This window comes from Poecilia formosa, unplaced genomic scaffold (genome assembly GCF_000485575.1).
Source record: "Poecilia formosa unplaced genomic scaffold, Poecilia_formosa-5.1.2 Scaffold299, whole genome shotgun sequence".
Taxonomy (NCBI): Eukaryota; Metazoa; Chordata; class Actinopteri; order Cyprinodontiformes; family Poeciliidae; genus Poecilia; species Poecilia formosa.
In genome coordinates this window covers 546613-564236 of record NW_006800238.1, presented here as the reverse complement: position 1 = coordinate 564236, position 17624 = coordinate 546613, and the positions used below count along the sequence as shown (strand labels likewise).

General features: G+C 36.1%; 1 protein-coding gene across 2 annotated transcripts; it reads right to left on the bottom strand.

Moving 5' to 3' along the window:
• Positions 1–734: 734 nt before the first annotated feature.
• Positions 735–16796, bottom strand: rcbtb2 (regulator of chromosome condensation (RCC1) and BTB (POZ) domain containing protein 2). 2 transcript variants are annotated; one of them, XM_007572389.2, is made up of 12 exons: positions 16606–16796; positions 15346–15485; positions 13952–14102; positions 12460–12626; positions 12206–12364; positions 11367–11474; positions 11143–11285; positions 10124–10314; positions 8942–9068; positions 5355–5494; positions 3509–3639; positions 735–3410 (listed from the first exon to the last, which is right to left on the bottom strand). In XM_007572389.2, exons 2-12 carry the CDS (start codon positions 15469–15471, stop codon positions 3270–3272), a joined length of 1584 nt encoding a protein of 527 aa, XP_007572451.1. In that variant the 5' UTR covers positions 15472–15485; positions 16606–16796; the 3' UTR covers positions 735–3269. The 2 variants fall into 2 exon arrangements, with proteins under 2 accessions (XP_007572451.1, XP_016516329.1); XM_016660843.1 differs by lacking the exon at positions 16606–16796 and adding an exon at positions 15037–15218 and having other exon boundaries at positions 15346–15438.
• Positions 16797–17624: the final 828 nt, after the last annotated feature.

Sequence of the window (17624 nt, the reverse complement as noted above, 5' to 3'; positions counted from 1 at the left end):
AAGTGTGCATTTAGAGACAATGTCACCTATATCAAAAGAATATATGCAAATTATTGTCTAGGTAAAACCCATTCTGTACTTCCTGTTTCCTGAAAGTTACTACAAATAGTAACAGGAGATGGAATTTGAAAGAAACATGCTGTTCTGTCACCTTTATTAAAACAGGAAGGAATGTTACAGAAAGGCAGTCTCCCAGAAATGGGTGTAATCCCATCAAACCCTGGGAAATTATGTTCTGGTTAGGTGAGACAAAAAAACTGCTCTGTGTGCACACCTAGTTTGAAGTAAAAATGTTGACGCATTTCATATCAACCTATAACCACAGTAAAGTTTAAAGATGGAAGCATCATGGTATGAGGCTGCTTTTTAGTGTGTGGTACTGGATAAATATACTGGCACACTCTTGATAATGAATGTCTCTGTACCGAGTGATCCTCAACACAGCAAAAGAAACTCGAAATTGAGTTGAGAAAAAATAACATAAAATACATAACTGACTAAGTTCATTATTAAACTTGAATCCAATTGAAAATCTTTGGATAACTTTATTTATAGACTGATATGTGTTGATTTCTTTGAATGAGAACGTTATGCGAGTTGTTACAGGCATATTCTGTTAATTTTGTCTCTTTAACCACATTGGATAGATTTACTAAGAAAAATGATGTTTAATGTTTATATTAAAACTCATACAAGGATGGAGTGCTCTGCAGTAAGAAAAGAACAGTAATTTATGATTATGTTATTTATTTCAGCATGTCTATCAGACATTATCAGCATCAATCATACAAAGTAAAAGCAAGCTGATATTTATTTTTATCCGATTTTTCTAAACAATATAAACTGCCTATTGAAACAATACTAGCAGTACCTATTACCATAAGGTGATGAAAGAGGATTTATTATTGTAAAAAAAAAAAAAAACACCTGCTGACAATGATTTAACAATAACATTAATAATAACAATAAAAAAAACAAATCTGTGTAAACATACCAAAAAAAGACAACTCTATTTAACTTCATCCACACACCAACAGTAAACATGGATTTTGTCATGTTTGTTGTGAGTAAAACACAATTTCCAGCTGCACAGTTCACATCATATAAAGCACATTAAAAGTAAATGTTTGCATTAAAAAAAATACATTTCTTTTCCATTCTGGCCAAGTGTTAGCTAACAATTGCACAACAATTGTAACATGTTCTGATGGCATAAATTAGTAAACAATAAAAAATGTGGTAAAACTGTTCATTAAATGTAAAATTACCATACAAACTGTTTTGAACTGGAGATGTCAAGCATATAGCATCCTCTACAATTACTGTCACCCAGGATGAAGATGCAATATATGTGTTGCTTTTTGGTTTTTGATTTTGAGAAAAAGAAGAAAATCTAATGGAGCTCTAGCAAGTAATTGGCAGGAAACTGTTGGACAATTTTCAACTTGATCGTCTCTGACCAGCCAGAAATGGTAAGAAAAATGTTGTTACTTTTCAGATAACTGGAAGCACCAGATGTTAGGTCAAGGCAATAAAACCTTTTCTGTGTGCTGTTGATATAAGAAGAATGCTCAAACTTAGCTATTTTCAAAAACAGCATTGTGTTTAAAATATAAATCTGAGGAAGCGGAAATGTAAAAGGTTGTATTTGCTACAACTTGTCAAGAAATGTCTGCAGTTGCTTCAGGCTACGAAAGAGTGAGCGACAGCAAGACGTTCAGCGTTAGAAAAGAGAGGTTCAGCAGTGCACAGCAAGGGCTGTCCCACATACAGTGTGACATAACCTCTGCTTAAAAAAAGTGAAAGTTAGAAAAACTATTAAATGCTGTTATAAATTATTTTATAATTCTTAAATAACATTGAAATTTGCTAAAATTAGTGTCTGTGAAGCTTTTTGTAAAGTTGGGTCAGAAAATGGAAATCAGATACCAAAAGACAAAAAATAATAATAATCAGTTGTTATTGTCATAGCTACAATTCCAAAATATGTTTTGTTTGTTTGAATAGTCGAAAGTGATGCAAACTCTGAATTTTCAACGCATATGTCTACAGCAGATTAGAGGGTTAAGTAGTTAAATCAGTAATTATTAACTTACTGTTTTGTTCATGCTCTTTTTTTCAAAGTCGGTCTTTAAAGTGGGGGAAACAAAAGAATGTTTCATTTAAGTAAGTTAGGTGTGTGCTCATATCAGAAAATGGCAACAGGACAATAGATAACCTCCCAGAAAGTTTAAAACAACTTCAACATACAAACAAGGGTGGATGCAGAAGAAGAAAAACAAATTTCAAAGCTTATGGTTAGACAACCGCAACAAAGAATGTAATCACAGTTTCTCCATGTTAACAATCCTTCCATTTGAGAGTTTTGAACACATCTTCACCAGAGATGCCAATAACTACAGAGTTGCTAAATACTTGCAGGGCATCTCACTTTCAAATTTATGAGAACCAAGGCATCCAAATAGCATAAGGAATATGAAAAAAAAATCTAAGTTTTATGATAATTAACTTTTTAGTAATTTATTTCAGAGCAGTGTTTGGGTCTCCATGACCAATCACTCGCTTAGACCAATCATAAGCTTAGAATCTGTAAACAACAGAGTATGAAGCTTTCCACTGGATCACCCAATATGATGGGACCATTTCTAATCACCACACGTGTCTTCTTTTGTTTTACATTAATGTAAAAACAGAAAACATACAGTATATAAACAGGTATCTCTGATAGATATTGACTGACTGACATGTAGGTTGCAGCAGAAATAAGAAGGGCTGATTTATTTCTCGCTGATTGCTTTATAGTTCAGTCGAAGCTTCCAGCGGAATTTGGAAGTTTGCAATTAAAAGTCCTTAAACTGATCATTTATATGGATAAATGTAAATAACCACACAGCATTTTAAGCAACAGGTATCCATTTGTATGTTTGCTGTATGTCTGCATTAAACCAGGCAGATGGAGACGCAGTTAAGCTTGTTCTTAGTAATGCAAGTCTGACAAACTGCAACCTCTGCTGTACTTCTTTATGTTAAGGCCGGATTAGTAGAGTAACCCAATGCTTCTGCGCCACTTCACCATGTTTGGACAAGGCTTAGAGTAGTAACTCGGCAGGATCAGATAGCCACTGCCACCCGAAACCACTTGCCTCCTCAGTGTTTACATCCCCAGTAACAAGTCTTAGCAGAGCTGAACAGCTCAGTGTTTACTTTGGTCGGCTCTCCTTTTGCAGAATTAAAACATATTGTCAAGAATCCATCGCTACAGGGGCGCTTTAGTTTTTGAAGGCCCCGTAGCGGCTTGCCTTACTAATGAAGTTCTTGAGCAGGTCATGATCCATGTCTGCAAAAGCCTGGGTCTGAGTGACAGCCGTTAGATGGTTGACACAAAACTTGAAGCAGAACTCCTCCAGGTCCTAAAAACGAAGAGGGCTATGTGGTGAGTGCTGAGGAGTATGAGTGACTAGAGGCTACTGTGCAGGACCCCCCTGCCAACGCACTGCAGTGATCTTACCCGAGCCTCATACTTGACGGCGGCAGAAAGCAGAGTGATGGCGTTCTCTTCAGAAATGCCCCGCTTGATAGTTTCCTGACACAATCTTTTGAGCCTCGTCTCTCGGTAAAACGTTGCCAAGTCGAGCAACCCTGCAAACAGGAGAAACGAATCCACAGCATCTGAGTATATTTACAGCTACTTCTGTTTAAGAAATTTTATGACACCATTGACAATTTTGTGAATTTTACAGGGATTAATTGTGAAATAGAAGAAAATTAATAGAAATCTCTTTTCCAATTAAAATTTTTTAACTGCATTTGTATGTAGCCCTATTTATTATGATACCCCTAATTAAAGTCCACAATGCCCTTTAGAAGTTTCTTAATTAGTACATAACATCCAGATGTGTATAACTTTTTAAGCCAGATTCTGTGGCACATTTCACAGGAAATGAGCAGAAGGCACAGGGGGCAAATATCAAAGGTTTCAAGGTCAGGAATCAGACCCTGACAGCTGCATCAAGGATCAACAGATAGACTTGGCGTCTCCACCTGTGTGTAATTTAATCTCTGAATAACTACAGCCGTTTAGTGGAAAACTGACATTTGGCTTAAAAACAAACAAGCATTAACATACTTTTCACTAAAGCCACAGTTCCAAATTAAAAATGTTTTTATGGTAATACTCTAAATCTTAACTGTTGTGTTTTCATTAGCTGTAAGCAGAAAATCATCATAACTACAAAGAAAAATTAAAAGTTTGAATACAACAGTTTGTGCCAACTAAAGAGTTAGTTGCGCTAACCCTGACGCACTAATCATAATTAGCTTCACATTAGTTTCACTAATGCTAAAGCTACATTAGCAGCATGTAATGTTTCAGTTGTTGACTGTGTGTTCCATGACTTTGTATTTTTGTGTTTTTATGATGTTAAGCAGTCTGAAATGCCTTGTTGCTGAAATGTTCTATACTAATAAAATTTGATTTGATCTTAATTTGATTTAAAGTGCTACACCAACAAGGTATTTAGTGGAAGCTAAAGCAGAAGAGCTAAATTTTGTTCCTGTATTTTTTCTTGTTTGAAATAAAGTTATTGGGGTAGTGGTGGGTGGAGGTTCAGGGGAAGGGAATGAATGTGAGGAGACGAAGCAGAACTGCTGCCTAAGCAGTCTTCACCTATTTCAAAACCCTAAATAGTCGATGACCACAACTTCAACACAGATAAAAAACCTTATTCAACTGAAAGCCCAACTAAATCTGTGCTTCAGAATTTATCAGTAAAAATGATATAACAAAAAAACTAAGTGCACTAAATGTTTTCAAAGTTTGCAGAAATGCTAAAGCACAAAACAAGATGTTAGCACATTAGCGGCAGTGTGCACATAACTTCTAAAAATGTAATTACTTACCAAGTTTTGTAAACTTTTATGTATATTTTTTTTCTTTTAAATAACCAGAATTACATTTGTCTTTTTGGTTTTAGATAAAATAATGTTATTTTGTAATGGAACCTAAAGAAAATTTATCAAAAACACTATGTGCCAACTCTTAAAATATTTTTCATACCATTGTAATTCTAATGCAAAAACAAGCAAATATTGCTCAGAAACATGCAATGAAAAGCATATTATTTTGCTAATTTCAATTTAATTTTTGACTAATGTTAATAAAACTCGTGTGGAGGGCCTATGAAGCCGCATGAAGCTCCAGATTCACACGGTGTAGTCTTCTAGTTCTTAATTTACAACCGACATGAAACACAAAGGGTTTGTGGTTGCAAGGTGGCAAAATCTAAACGAATTCAAGAGCTGTATATATCATCACAATCTGGTATTAGACCACATCTGTCTACGTTTATGCTTACCAATAGCATCCTCTGGTGGCAGGTTAATATTGTCTGTATAGAGATACTCCAGGAAGGCTCTGTACACTAAATATGAGAACTGGTGAATTTCTATAACATCTTCATCTGTTTCGTTCAACAAAGTACGGAAATGCTCACACCTAAAGAGGGGGAAAGAAGAACAGACTGCTGTTATTACAGGAAGAAAGATAACAGAGCAGTAACTGAGCATTTGTTTCCTTATCTGTTACAAATTACATAAACATAGCTGCTGTTCATGAGTCAATGCTCAGTCTGATTATTCACAAGATTCCAGTGTGCCTCAAGATCAAACCAATTCCTAGACTTCAAAAGACCAAATACAAAAGGGATCACAGCTGGACGCAAGGCATTCAGAAGCCTAAAGGACAACAAGGTTGAATCAGATGGAAAAAAAAAAAAAAAAAAATGGAAAAAAAAAAAAAAAAAACATGGCAGTACTGGAGGAGTTATAGTAGGAAAGATAGAAATGAGATGAGACTGAAGATGCAGAAAATTAAGGAAAGACAGCTAAAATGTAAAACAGGAAAGCATGCCACACCCAAAGTGAATGATTCTACATTTTCAGTGTAGTTTCAGTGACTCTGAAACTCTTTAGATTTGGTTTAACAAAAGGAAAAAATGTCTGGACTATTTGAGAATTGCATCAAGTCTGCTTAGATTTAGTCAAATGCAGGAAACATGATAAGACAGCAAGTGGACCATGATAACATCCTCTGTGAAAAAGCAAGGAGGAAGTGGCAAGCAAGCACACAGACACTACACCACACTAAAAACAAAACACTTTACTATTTTGAAGACTAATTAACTGGATGCAATCGTGCACAACTGTTTCTGTCTTGCTGCGATAAAACTACAGGCTGGCAATATAAATGTCGAGACACACCTAGTAATTTCAGAATCTGAAACATTTTTTTACATCAGTCTGTTTTTTTGGGGTTTGGGGGGGGTTATCTTCAAATACTCAGTTAAAAAGCAATTTGGAGACATAACCCGTCATCCCAGCATGATTTGTCACTTTTAAAGCTCCAAGTAATGCCTAATTGGTTCAGAAGCTGCAGTTTTCTCTTAATTAAAACAGTAAAAAACACAAAACATTTTGCTCCGGGACTTAAATCCATTCTACATCGGCTCAGCTGGCTATTGAAGGGAACACAATTGCAAAATCATGCAAAAATAAATGCAAATTTCTCTTAACTGATGAACTTGACTGGCTGTTAGTGTCTGAATTTAGTGCAATCTGATTCAAGAATCTAATGATAAAATAAAGCAAACAGGATATGAAAAACAGCGGCAAAGATTTGCTTGATGTTACACTGGACTGTTTACTGCAGTCAAGTCACATTTCTCTACGTAACTTGAAAGAAAAATTCTAAATTGCAACAACTTTGTTATTGATACAACAAAGCAGTCAGTTTGCTGCTCATTGAAAAATGAAACAACTTTGTTTCTGATGGAAATATTAGGGCTGCACATTTCTGGAAAATGTTGCAGTATCAAAATCTTATCATGAATGTTCTGAATATAGATATTGTGACAAAGATACTAATAATTTTGTCACTGTTACAGCATTGAGGCATATTTCTTGACTCTAGCATTTTGTATTCAATATGCCTGTTGTTGCTTACCATTTATCATTAACACTTATAAAGGTTTTCAACAATTATCTTGTTCCTAATAAACTGATCAAGTTTAATGAATGGATAATTAATAATATGCACAAAAATATTGAAAGCATGTTCTTTTGATGCGATGAAACAAATCAATAATATCAAAATAGCATGAGATGTGCTTTAAGCTATGCTGAATAACGCCTGACTGGGGGATTAAAACTAAAGCCGTGTGCGAGAATCAAACGAGCCAACAGACAACAGATCCTCTCATGTTTGCTATAAAATGGTGGAAATCGTCCTCATATCTCAGATAGAAACTATATTCAGTATATTCTGAGCTTTGGTCTGCTGGGGGAGCAGCAGCAGTGTCAATAACTTCTCTCATAAACCTGGAAGAATCACGGGATTCAGCCTGGAGACGTCTGTGCCAGGAAGGAACGTGACATTACCAAATAAACAATCCATCACATCTGCTCCATGACGCACAGCAGGGACAGCCGAGCTCGATCCAACATCGCCGCCGTCATAAAGAACATACTTCAGGAAATAATTTCTACAATTCAAAGCAACAGATTGCCTCTGTGTAGCAGGTGGGCACATCATTTCACTTTCCATCAAATGCACTGTTATAGCAAACATGCCATCAATAGTATATTTACTGTTTGGTTTTGAATGTGTGATGATTTTTTGGTTTACACAGCTGTCTTTGCAAAGGTTTATTGAGAGTTCATAAACCTGAGATCAAAGAAAAATGATCTAATATTTAGTTTGCACGATGAAAAGCATGCAATGTAAGTTTGCCTTTAGAATTGTTTTTGTCTTTGTATTTTCAAAGAACGTAGAAAGTAGGGGTTCACCAAAAAGTGGATTGACTAATAAATTGACCCGATTTCCATAATTTTGGGAGATCGACCAATACTTACATAAAAAAAAACTGATCTTATCTATCTGTGCAAAAGTCTGAAAATCAGCCACTCTACCATTTTGTTTTGCTGTGTTAGATGGCTGACTGACCGACCAAACAATAGCCACCCCACTGTTGCCAATTTAGCAATTTTGTCACTATATCTAGCAACAAAAATTGCTATTGGACAAAATTGGAATCTGCAGGTCAGGCTTTTTAAAAATTGGTAACCAGAAAGCTGCAATCGGTGCAATCTTAGCATGACATCTTTGGATGAAATAACTTGCTATATTTTTCAACCTGTTATGATACTTTAGACACTTTTTTGTCTCTTAGCTGCCCCCTTCGCTATCAGCATCTGTGGTCATAAACACAGCTGCTGTCATTGCTTCCTAGGGACACAGGAGAACAATCAATAGACTCCTCGTCTCTAAAGTGTCTTTAACATGTTAGCATGAGATATGGTCAAAGTAGAGGTTTTGCGCCCCAGGCATTATTTGTGTGAGTGTGTGCACTTTGTTGACTGTGCAGACAGTCCGGCTCCTTCCTCCTGACAGTGCAAAAGAGCAAGGGACTGGAATGCACACACTGTGTTTTTCAAGTGTGGTTATAAAAAGAAACAGGGGAAACAATAGGCTGCTCTCCGCTTCCCTTTTACTGAGAGGGAACACTGTCCAGCAAATACCGTTCAAGTACAGGAGTTCATGCTCAATTTGTTTTATAGAATGTGTGCTCTGCTTTTTTTGTTGGTATTATCTATGTAGAATTATCTAACAATCAGTAATATCCAACAACATTTCTAACAAGAAAACATCTGAACCCTCATGTGACAAGAACAAATCCCTGGACAGAGGACAAAAGGAAACAAATTGCTGCCGATATTTGACTCATAAACTCTCCAGCTATAGCACTTCTTACCAAACAACACACTCTAGACTACTTGTAAATTTAGTAAATTTGTCTAAATTTTGAATCAAAAGAGTTCATGTCAGTTTGCAAAACGTGTGAAAACAAAACAACCATTAATCAAACGACCGTTTATTTTTTCCTACCTGATCTTTAGAAGAGCTTTGTGAACATAGATGCACTTCCCATCGACTAAGAACTTAAGGTCAGAAATCTCTGGACTGTCAAACTCCTTCTTCAAAGACTGGGCAACTGTCAGATAGTCATCTCCATCTGGCAAAAAAAACCACAGGTTATCTTTAATGTTTTTATCTGTATTTTAAAGTCCCATCTAACTTGGTGACTACACACTGCCAGAATTATCTATGATTCTCCAACCGTAAGCTTTCAACATTTTTTTTTATCTTCTCTCCCATTGTTGCTCATTTTGAGTGAAGGCAAAATAAAATATGGGTTCTTGTCCAGGATCGTTTCTCACAGTTCTAGATTTTGGAAGTTAAAACTGGGTCCGTTTGGGCCAGAAGCTATTTACTCAAACACCTTTAGTACAATGTTTTCCCATTTTTCCTTTTAGAAGAATGGGATAAACAGACTCTAGTGTCACATCAAGCCAATGTCTTTGCAAAACAGGAAGGTATGGCTAATAAAAACATTTCTGTGATTGTGATTAACTTAAAAAGCACAAATTTCCATTTTGCATCAGTTATAATTGTTATTATAACTTATATTAATTATAATATTAAGTCAATTATTTTTTTCTAAAAAAGAAATTCTGTATGAAATTATGCTGCTGTAAACTATGAATTGATTTGTAAGGGCTTGCACACAATATTGGGGCTGAATGGGTAATAAAATAAAAACTGCACATGAAAATAATAGTAAACCCTGCTCAGATGAGAGCGTATTTGTAATTTAACATTAGCTTCACAAAATGGGCCGTAAACTGAAAGTAACACTGTTGAAAACAGAGTTCATAAACACTTGCTTGACACCGTGAGGAAACAGGATTTCCTGTTTATTTCTTAGGCCACTTCCAGGAATTTGTACTTATGACACAAAAACATGTGCCTCCTGAATGAGTATCTCTAACAGGTCAAAGGTTAATGATAACTATGGCAGCAATTTGAAGTATTCAACAAATATCCCTTAATTATTGAGGAGTACTAGTACCCGGCAGACCCCTTCTTCTAAAAAGGTCAAGAGGGGAAATATGGCAATGAGAACAATTTTAAGTATTCAGTTAAATCCCTGAATTATTAAGAACTGTGGACATCTGGGAGCCTGTTTGTTTTTTTTTAACAATCTTTCTGTTTCTGCACGAGTCTTACCCACTGAGAGAAGGTGCCACGTGACGGCTGGCGTGGCGAAGCAGGCAAACACGTCATCAGTGCTGCTGAAGTGGGTAAGATGGGGGCTGGACACGGCCTGACCTCGACACTGACCCCACATCAGAACTTGCCCGCTCTGCGTCTTAGCAGCTGAAGTGTGGCTGGTGTGACAGGCAGCTACCTCCACCATCCTGGGCAGAAAATGTCAATTCAAACCCAGTTCAGCCTTCTAACATAAGGAGAACAAGTCTAAGCTACAGTGCCCTGCAAAAGTGCTCATAAACTTTAAATTTACTTTTTTTTAATTTTGCATTATAGCCACAAGCTCTAATATTTTCATTGGAATTCCATGCGTTATGACATGAAAATAAAATAATTTGCAGTTTTTTAACATTAGGAATGTTATATGTTCATAATCCACCGCAATTTTTCATAAAGCCCAGAAAGTTCATGCTACAATATATTTCGTAGAAGTCAGATTTTATTTGAACATCCAGTTAATGACTGTCTTGTCAACAAATTCTCCCACATGGGCTGGGGATGTCTGCAGCTGTATCAGAGTAAACAATGGACACCTTGATTGCTTCTGTTATTAATTCCCTCCTTGCCTGGTCGCTTATGTGGATGGTCATGTCTTGGTGGGTTTGACTTCTGAATGAAATAAATTCACTCAGACACAAATTTCTGGATTTTATTTATTAAAAGAGGACTGAATGCAAGTTCATGGAATTGCATGCCACACTTTTCAGACTTAATTTGATTTGATTTTGTGTTTTCACAATTACAGACAACATAGTTTTTGTCTACTACATAAAACTCAATTGGGACACTTAAATTTTTGTTTTTATAACATGACAAAATGTTACAAATTTCAGTGGGCATGGATACTTCCGCAAGGCACTATAAGGACAATTTTACAGGTAAAAATAATTTGCTTGGAGTCAATAACCCTCATTTATATGGAGGCTCCAGTAAGCTGGTGTGATTACTTAACAACACAGTGCAAACAATTTACTAACCTTTCCTTGTCTGTATTTATTAGGATGGGAAGCGCTTGGTTACTTTTATTGCCTGTTCCCAGCTGTCCATAGGAGTTGGCTCCCCACGCATAAACAAATCCCTCATCCGTAAGTGCCAACGTGTGTGCATATCCACATGCCACCTACATTTGGAAGTGAACAATACATTCATGAAAAATATAAAAAATAGTTTTATGAAAGTTTCTGACACTGTGGATTCTTACCTGCACAATGTTGACACCTTGCAGAGCAGCGATCCTGCATGGAGTCTGCTGATTTCCGTTGTTTCCCAAACCCAGCTGCCCATTGCAGTTGTAGCCCCAACCGTAAATCTACAGAACACACATATGAGGTGTATTATAAAATAATCTCAAAACCATATTATAAAATACTGTAAAAATGATGGGCAAACAGAACATGCAAGAATATTGGATTGATTTTAAAGAAATAGCAAAAAGCGCCAGTCTATCTTTCAGAAAGAGTCTACTAGATATACATTTTCCTTATAGTTATGTACATAAAAGTAACATCTTTTCAGAACAGTACCCTCTTATTTCCCCTTTGTGTTCATGTTCCTTTTTTGTTTTGTTTTGTTGATATAAATGGAAATGGTAAAGTGAAGAAATGTAATTGATCACAGACTGGAACTGTGAACTAGAGGTGATAATAAGCTCTTGTAATATTCTCAATGTTTCAAAACCAAAGAATAATAAAAAAAAAAAAAAAAAAAAAAAAAAAAAAAAAAAAAAAGATCTGTCGATAAGATTGGGTCCTCATATGAGTATCAGCCAATCGCAGACCACCCAAAATTGAGAAAATCTGGTCCAATATATTGGTTGGATGATTTATTGGTCCATCCCTAATGTTTACACGTCAACAGCTGGCACAGATACAACCCAAAACAAAAAAAAATTGATTATACACTACCACTTTACAGTTTAGTTGGTCTGTTACATGAAATTACAACAACACAACTTTAAGTTTGTGGTTTATGAGGTATCAATACATAGGACACACTAGTGTGAAGGTGTTATTCTCATATAAAAGCAGCACATTATGGTACCTCTCCATTATCCAGGACGGCCATCGAGCAGAGCTGGCCACAGGCTATGTTGACCACCACTTTGTTCTGCAGACAGCTGCTAACCCGACGTGGTGTTGGTTGATTGGCAGTCGACCCAGATCCTACTTGGCCCGAGTTGTTGTAGCCCCACGCATACACCTGGTCACAGATGAAAAAACAAAGTCCACAGTCCCAAAAAAATACAGGCTAAAGATGGACAACAACAAGTGAGCAGACAAGAAGGGAAGACTTACCTCTCCATCACTTGTGAGAGCGATGGTGTGGTGGGAGCCACAGGCCACTTCTGTCACCCTCTTGCTGATGAGGTTGGTGGAGACCAGGGCAGGGGTCAAACCATGGTTGGTGGTCCCATTTCCCAGCTGGCTGTAGCCATTGTGACCCCAGGCAAACACCTCCCCGTCTACACAGCAGCAGGAAAACTTGTATTTATGTTGTCAAAGTGGTTAATATTTTAAAAACACAAGATAAGAAGTAATCCAAGTCAAATGATTTATAGCTGAGGTCTGGCAGTGTACCCAACATATGCAGCCGATAAAATCAGATTAATAGAGCTCGAAACCCATTAGCTAGAAAGAGAAGTTTAAGACACTTTTCATAGAGAATAAAAGAAAAACACATAGATACATACAAACATACACACATCAATCTTGTCTTGCAATTCATATTTATGTTACTTTAGATGGAAAACAAAATTAACTATTTCAATGCGATTTAATTTGGCTTAATAAATAACTGCACCTTAATATAGTGATAAATTTAAAACATTTAGAAGGAATTGGTAGTACAAACAATGCAATGTTAAACTATTCATACCCCATGACTCTCATTGCATCTTCTCTCACTACAAATATTAACTTTAAAGTGATTTTTTACTTGATGGACAAACACAAGTAGGGCAAATTTGTGAACTGAAACAAAAGACACGGCATTTTTGTATTTCTCATTTTTTTAACTGATAAAAAAAATGTGAGAACTTTGATGTGCATTTTGTATTAAGCATCCTTTACTATGATTATGGGAGACAGGCAAGAAAGTAATCGTTAAAAGAAAGCCATACGATGCTAAATGCACAGCACATTGCTCTAAACATAATTCCCATGGTGAAACCTGGTGGTGGCAGTACTATGTTATGTTTTGACTAGAAATTTCTTCAGCAGTACAAGGAATCTGGTCAGAGTAAACCTGCAAAAAAAAGCATGTCTGAGGCTTTAACCCTGCCGCTTCCCTGCTGTCCGACCGTGACATCTGCAGTGCTCATCCTGAGCATCACGCTGCGGGACTGAACATCCTTTAACATAAACTCCATAAGATACAATGAAAAAGATTTATGTGAAGTTATGCTTATGTGTTGGAATGGTCCGGTCAAAGTCCAGAAATCAAACCAACTGAGAATCAGTGGCAAGATTGAAAAATGCCGTTTACAAACACATAATGCAATCAAAATGAGTTTGACCAAAATTTGGCAAAGAAGAGTGGTTAAAACAAATCAATCTCTAAATGTTCTAAGCTGGTAGAGACAGATCCACAAGACTTGAAAGTGCAATTTTACTTCACAAATAATCACTGTGGTAAAAATTTGACAAATATCAATATGAATACTTTTGCAAGTCACTGTAAAAACATGTGTTGTTATTTGTTTTGGCTTCCATTCCTCTACCTGCCGTTACAATTTCACCTGGAGGTCAAATAAAGATTTTCTGAAGTATTGTGTTGCGAACTGATTACCTGCAGTGGCGATAACCACATGCGGTCCTGTACCATAGCTCAGGGACACAATCTTCTTTCCGCACAGGATATCAATCCTGCGCGGTTCAATAGTGCTTTGAAGGTCTCCGAGGCCTAAGCAGCCACTACAGTTGGTGCCTAAGGCAAAGACCTGCAAACACCAAACATCACAGCTCAAGTCATGCTGATGCAAAGAAATTGTACATATATACCACATATTACTACTATAATACTGACTGAGACTGAAAGGTCTTTGATCTTGAAATGATTTTTTTTTGTATGCAATAAGAATCAATAAGTATTTAAAAAAATAAAAACCTATTATTATTATTGTTGTTGTTGTTATGGTTGGTGTTTTTGCTATGTCCTACAGCTACAGTAAAATTATCATAATATCCTTATTTTTTTATTGGCATACTTATATTATTGTTATTATCATTATCAGTAATAATACTAATATGTTGCAACTGCATGGAAATTACAAACATAAATTATATCAGGGTTTACGTATTTTGTTGTGCGTTTTGTTGGAATAGCCATTATTCAGCTTATTGTTATCAATAAAGAGAAGGAATTGCAGCAATTGGTCTAGGTCCTTAGATAGGGTTTCTGCAGGTTTCATCAACTCTAATTTAAGACAAATTTATGAATAAATTTAAGAAAGAGTAATGGTATTAATTGTTCGATTAACAAAAGATATTGTGACGTTCTTATTTTAGTTAAAGACAGTTACTGTTCCTTTTAATATTTTCCCTTTATCCACATTTGTGTATTAGCAGCTAGTTAGTGGTAGCCTCAAAACACTGAACACAATGAAGTTTTGACAGAAAAGTTCTACTAGAAGAAGAGTACATATAATGTACGAGATTAAATAATAACTTAGTTCAAACTATAAAATGATCTTTGCATCTTTGCATTACTATTATTATTATTTTATCATTATTACTATTATCATCATTATTATTATTACTACATCCAATAACCTTTAAGGGACATGTTTACTAGGGAATAATAATAATATAAACCTGCCACCAAAGAAATATTACCATTGACAGGACAAATGTCTGCTTGCTTGAAACTGTTACCTGTTTAGTCCACTTGTAGGAATGAATAAACATGGATGCACAGATGGTTAAATATAGAGCATGCTGGGGTATTAGGCCAATATGGCTAAAGATAGTCTCATTCTATCTGCTTATCTCTCTGCCGAGAACTGCCCCTCGTCTCAACCTGAGAATCAAGATCCTATAGCATTGTTTTTCCCCTTCTGTTGACACGAAAAAGAAACCATCAAATCAATATCCTCAAAGTAGGTTAGGTCTATCAAGTCAGGCCAGCACACCTCCGTCCAAACAGCAGGATTAAGGTGCCTTTGCTTAAAGACTGAGCCTTACCTCATCATTAACAGTAACGTAGAGAGCTTCGTTAGCAGCACTACCGAAGACACAAGCCTGGCGGATAAGCCGTAGTTCCTCAGGAGGAAGGAGTGCAAACACTGGCCACTTCCCCACGTCCAGCATGCTACTCAGCACAGCTGTGACAAGATAACACAGAGAAAACAGAGCATTTAGGTAATTATGGTCCTTATAGTTTTTCATGATTTCAATTATTCAGAAAAAAAGCTGTCACCCTCTTACTTGTACATAAAACCTGGAGTTCATTCTATACCCTCTCCATTCAATATATGTACCGCTCCAATGCATTTCCCTGACTTCCTGAACAACATAGCAGATAACTACTACTTAAAATACAAGCATTTCTGTGGATCAAAAATAATCATTTGGATACTTGTGTAATAGTACTTTGGGAGGTGAAAAAAGAGAGCACAATGGCTGATCAGAAAGTTTTTTAAAACATGCTAATATCAGTTTTCTACAAGTCCTGTCTTCCAGCTACAATTAACTACAAGATAACTTTGTTTCATATCACTGCTGAGTTAAGTTTGCATTCCACTAAGACGGTGAGAACATTGTGATCAATGTCTGAGTTATTATATTTACTAATTAAATAACCTTTTTTAAGATTAGGTTTTGATGGATGGATAGATGGATAGATGGATGGATGGATGGATACACAGACATATAGATAATTATTCTCTGATGTGGATGGATCGATGGACGAAATAAAAAAATGCTATGCCTTATTTTCTTAGTTTATTTTCTTTGTAAGAAAATAAACTCAACTGACAAAAACGATTACTATCAGTAATGTGTCAGTGAGTAGCATACCTGCTTACTAAAACGAGTTCCATTCTCAGTAGTTGAAAGTGTTATTGAATGTTTCAAAAGTATTAACAAATTTCTACAACATAATAGTACATTGTTGTCAGTGAAAAGCATACAGTAGAATGAGGCTGATCAAGCAATGTTCAACGCCAAAACAAAGTTCTTCAAACATCCTAACAAGGAAGTTTTAATGATAGGAATCGTTCTGCTGTCGCCTCATAACTAATCATTTCAAACAGCATTTAGCATAAATTCAGACATCACCCATGGCACTAAGCATAAGGTTTTCCATCACTTCATATGCTAAAAACATACAAATAATGACACTCCATCAAACAAGCTAGCAACAATAAAGTTTGCACCAAAACACCACAGAGCTTAGCATAAAGAGCCCCGTAGTTACGGGAGGGTTTAAACTGTTGACGTTACCTTGACAGTTGTTCCAGCTACTGTTTCCTCTTTAAAGTCGTTTTCTTATCAAAACGAAAACTTAAACATTGCAGAGGGAACCATGTTGGCAGCGGCTGTTGGTTGTCATAGCTAGCTTTGGTGGCTACATCAACGTCCTGAAGAAAAGCAAAGCAGTCCAACAGTTTACTTCCTGTCGCCTGATGGTGGCTTCACGGAAACTCGGAGATAAGAACTTCGACAACAACGAGGCTACTGAACATACACAAGGTTGCACTACAAGTGATCTCTTGTTCATCTATGCACTGATTTAAAAATATTAACAGTTGTTAACTTATTTAAGTGTTCATGAATAAAACCCGCAGTGGCAATTTTCTGATGCTTGGGAAACTGCAGTGATTACACCAGTTTTCATCCGCATTGGTATTGGTATATAGTAGGTTATAATGACAGATGTACTTTTGTATTTTTATAAGTGTCCTTTTATATTTTGTAGTGGTTTATGTAACATAAATTTTAAGTTCTATTAAGTGCAATATACGTTGTGTGTGCATAATAATCTATATGAGAGGAGGGAGGGAAGTGTTGGTGCCTATCTTTTCATGTTTATTGATAGTGTGACCTGGGCAGCATGCACAGTATCAGCATTCAGAAAGACCCCAGGCTGCAATTTGACTGGTTAGTCAATTATTTAAACATGATACTTTATTCTTTTACTATGAGTTTGTTACAAAATATAATGTTGTGACTAATTTCAATATTGTGATTAAGGTCATTCTTTCAGGCATTCTAGAACTTTTTAAGAACAAATTTATGCCCTCTTCTGGTTTATTATTTTGATTATGATGATTATCATTTTAAGATTGGTCTATATAGCTATTTTTGATTAACTATCTTGTTCAAAAACCTGTAAAGCAATCAAAACCCTGAAATCTGTTATCTCGCTTCAGTCTTTTTAACTGATTTCAGAATGACCCCTGGCTATTGTTAGTTATCTGGTATACTGTTCTCTGTGTGCTTGCTGTATTTTAATTTCTTAT